The sequence below is a fragment of the Octopus bimaculoides genome, chromosome 16 (assembly GCF_001194135.2).
Source record: "Octopus bimaculoides isolate UCB-OBI-ISO-001 chromosome 16, ASM119413v2, whole genome shotgun sequence".
In the NCBI taxonomy this organism is placed as follows: domain Eukaryota; kingdom Metazoa; phylum Mollusca; class Cephalopoda; order Octopoda; family Octopodidae; genus Octopus; species Octopus bimaculoides.
In genome coordinates this window covers 5265297-5268388 of record NC_068996.1, presented here as the reverse complement: position 1 = coordinate 5268388, position 3092 = coordinate 5265297, and the positions used below count along the sequence as shown (strand labels likewise).

The 3092-nt window shown below is 37.6% G+C and overlaps 1 protein-coding gene across 1 annotated transcript in view; it reads left to right on the top strand.

Moving 5' to 3' along the window:
• Positions 1 to 1647: 1647 nt before the first annotated feature.
• The window catches only part of LOC106875184 (noelin-3), a 42112-nt gene continuing 40667 nt past the window's right edge, over positions 1648 to 3092 (top strand). Inside the window, exon 1 of the mRNA XM_014923221.2 lies at positions 1648 to 2564. Coding sequence (XP_014778707.1) covers positions 2030 to 2564 — 535 coding nt within the window. The 5' untranslated portion in view covers positions 1648 to 2029. The remainder of the gene's footprint in view (positions 2565 to 3092) is intronic.

Genomic DNA, 3092 nt, shown 5'->3' with positions numbered 1-3092 from the left:
ATATATGCATACGTACATAAGCGCGCGCACACACACATATTTGCATCTATATATACGAGGAGGTACCCAAAGTAACCGCAAACGTACTCTGTGAGACAAGCCCGTTACAGTTCAGGCTTCTGCCGCTAGAAGTCACTTGATTCATCGCTGATGCATCTGTCTGCCGATCACCGTCGTCGAATGAAGTCGTAGTGTCACGTGGTGCGTCTGTTTTGCAGTGCTTCTCTCCTGTTCATCTATTTTTGCGATGGCTGAAACGAAGGAACAGCATGCTTCCTAGAAATTCTCTTTTCTGCCGGGGAAAACGGTGGCCGAAACAGTTGCTATGCATCAAACAGCTTACAAGGATGTTGTCATGTGCAAAACACAAGTTTATGAGTGGTGTTTTCACACTTTAGGAATGGTCACTTGTCGCTTGAAGACCAACCTCATTCAGGGTGACCATGACCCCCCCTCCTTCGCACGAATGAAAACATCATGAAAACTCATGAACTAATCTTGGAGTATCGTCACTGAACAACTGATGAACTTGTTGATAGGACTGGTGTGTCCTGGGGCTCCTGCCAACGAATTTGGAGCGAGGAATTGCGAATGAAAAGAATTGCAGCAAAATTTGTGCCTCGCTTGCTCACGGGAAATCAAAAACAGTCACAAGTGAATGCGTGACTTCGTTTACCCACCCTCTCTATTCATCCGATCTTGCTTCCTGCGACTTTTTTTTGGTTTCGTTGCCCCGAATGAAAAAGTTCTTAAAGGAAACGCTTTGTAAATATGGAAGAAGTGAAGAATAAAACGACGGAGGTGTTAAAAGGCATCACTTTGCAGAGTTCCAGAATTGCTTCGATTAGTGGAAAACACGCCTGGACCAATGCATTGCTTCAAATGGAGAACAATTTGAAGTCGATAAAAATGTAAGCATGTAAAACTAAGTGAATTAAATAATATTGCAAAATTCCGGTTTCTTTTGGGTACGCCCTCGTGTATATGTAATATGTGCATATATATATTTTATATATGCGCAAAATGTATTGGCCAGCGTTCTGTACTTCCTAAGTCGTCTTATTGTTTTAAATGTTAAGTAAATATTTAAAATCATGTATGTAGAAGAATAACGGCTTTCTTGTGCATTAAATAATAATTGCACACCATTCTTAACTGAATTTATTTGTTACGTTAGCAATATTTCCTACTAATTTTTCTGATGACCTTTTCAAAACATAGATAAATTTGTCTATACTTTGTTTTAATTTATATTTTTTTAATTCCTCAAATGATGAGCTGTCACACGCATCATCTGAAGACATTTTCCTTCAACCTCTGTTATAATGACTTCCTACACTGGTAATATTGTAGATAATGGTTATAAAATTTAGTGAAAATAATTGTTAAATTTAAGGCTATAAAGAGCAAATAAAACAACAGTTGACTGCATAATTGCATATGTTTATGAACCAATCAGAAGAAGAAAAATAAACTGTTGGTCGCATTCTCGTCTCAGATATTATTAAATGATGTCAGTATATAATATATAAAGAGAGAAAGAGAGAGAGAGAGAGAGAGAGAGGGAGAGAGAGAGAGAGGGAGAGAGAGAAAGAGAGAGAGAGAGAGAAAGAGAAAGGAGAGGAAATGAATGAATAAATATATAAATAAATGGATAAATAAATAAACAAGTAAATAAACTACATCAGAAAGGATTCAAAGAAAATTTATTCAGAGAAATATACTTGGAAGAATTCTGAGAAAAACTACAGGTTTATCTATCAGCCAATATCCCGTTCTAGTTGTGCATTTTTACACAAACATAAACATACCTCAAAAATATATAACCACACGCTCATACACTGTCACGCACACACAGACACATACACACAGAAGCAGAAATATATATCCATACTCATAAATATACACATACCTCACATACACGTAGTAACTCTCATAGAGACAGAATAATAATCTCAGTGTCTGACATCGAACTGCCATAGAATATTAAACGGAAGAAAGAGAAACTAAAAATTAGATCTACGAAATCATGATTAACATTGGTAGCGTTCCGGTTTTTTCCGTCATCATGGAAGCAGAGTTAACCGCAATGAGGACAGCGAACAAACACTATTCTATGCTATCTCTTTTGATCGTTCTCTTGCTGATAACAACACTACCGATCCAAATTTTGACCAAGGAAGAGACATTCAAGTCACAGAACTGTTTGTATGCATTCAACCTTGATAAAAATTTCCTGCAGATCGCGTGTGGCCAGGGAAGCGCGTCCAACTTTACGCTCGAAAAGGCTCAATCTCCGCAAGACAACAGCAAAGACCGTGATAAGTTGCCTGATGCTGTGGACGTGTCCTACACACCGTCAGGGAAAGCGTATGCGATACGGCGAGCGATCAAACGTAATGTGGAGGTGCCACAGATCTTCTTCACTGTACCGGATAATGAAACACAACCTGACACTCCCGACTTGGAGTGGATACGAAACAATTCGATAAGATTTCTTCAAATAGAGAATAAACTAATATCCTTTGTCAGCGTATTAAACAATGTAAGCAAGACCCTCAAAGGTAACTATTTTTTTCTCCCGCCCTCTTTCTCTCGCCTTTATTTATGAAGTATATATATATATATATATATATATGTGTGTGTGTGTGTGTGTGTGTGTGTGTGTGTGTGTGTGTGTGTGTGTGTGTGTATGAATCTGAATGTAAATGTTTAGGTACACAAGTATAGATGTAGGTACGATTTCAAACATTTAATTCGCATAATATCAAGACGCTAGGGCGCACACAGACGTTCACATACATACACACGATCACTTGAAACTCACACACAGACATGCAAACACACACACACACACACACACACGTCTTTCAAACTCTTGCTCAGGGTTCGTCTGTGTGTATGTGTGTTTGTGTGTATAAATGTTTATATGTATATATATATTTATATGTACACACACATATATATATGTATATATATATATATATATATATTCATATATACACACACACACATATATATATATGTATATACATACACACACACACACACAGACACACACACACACACACACACACACACACACACACACA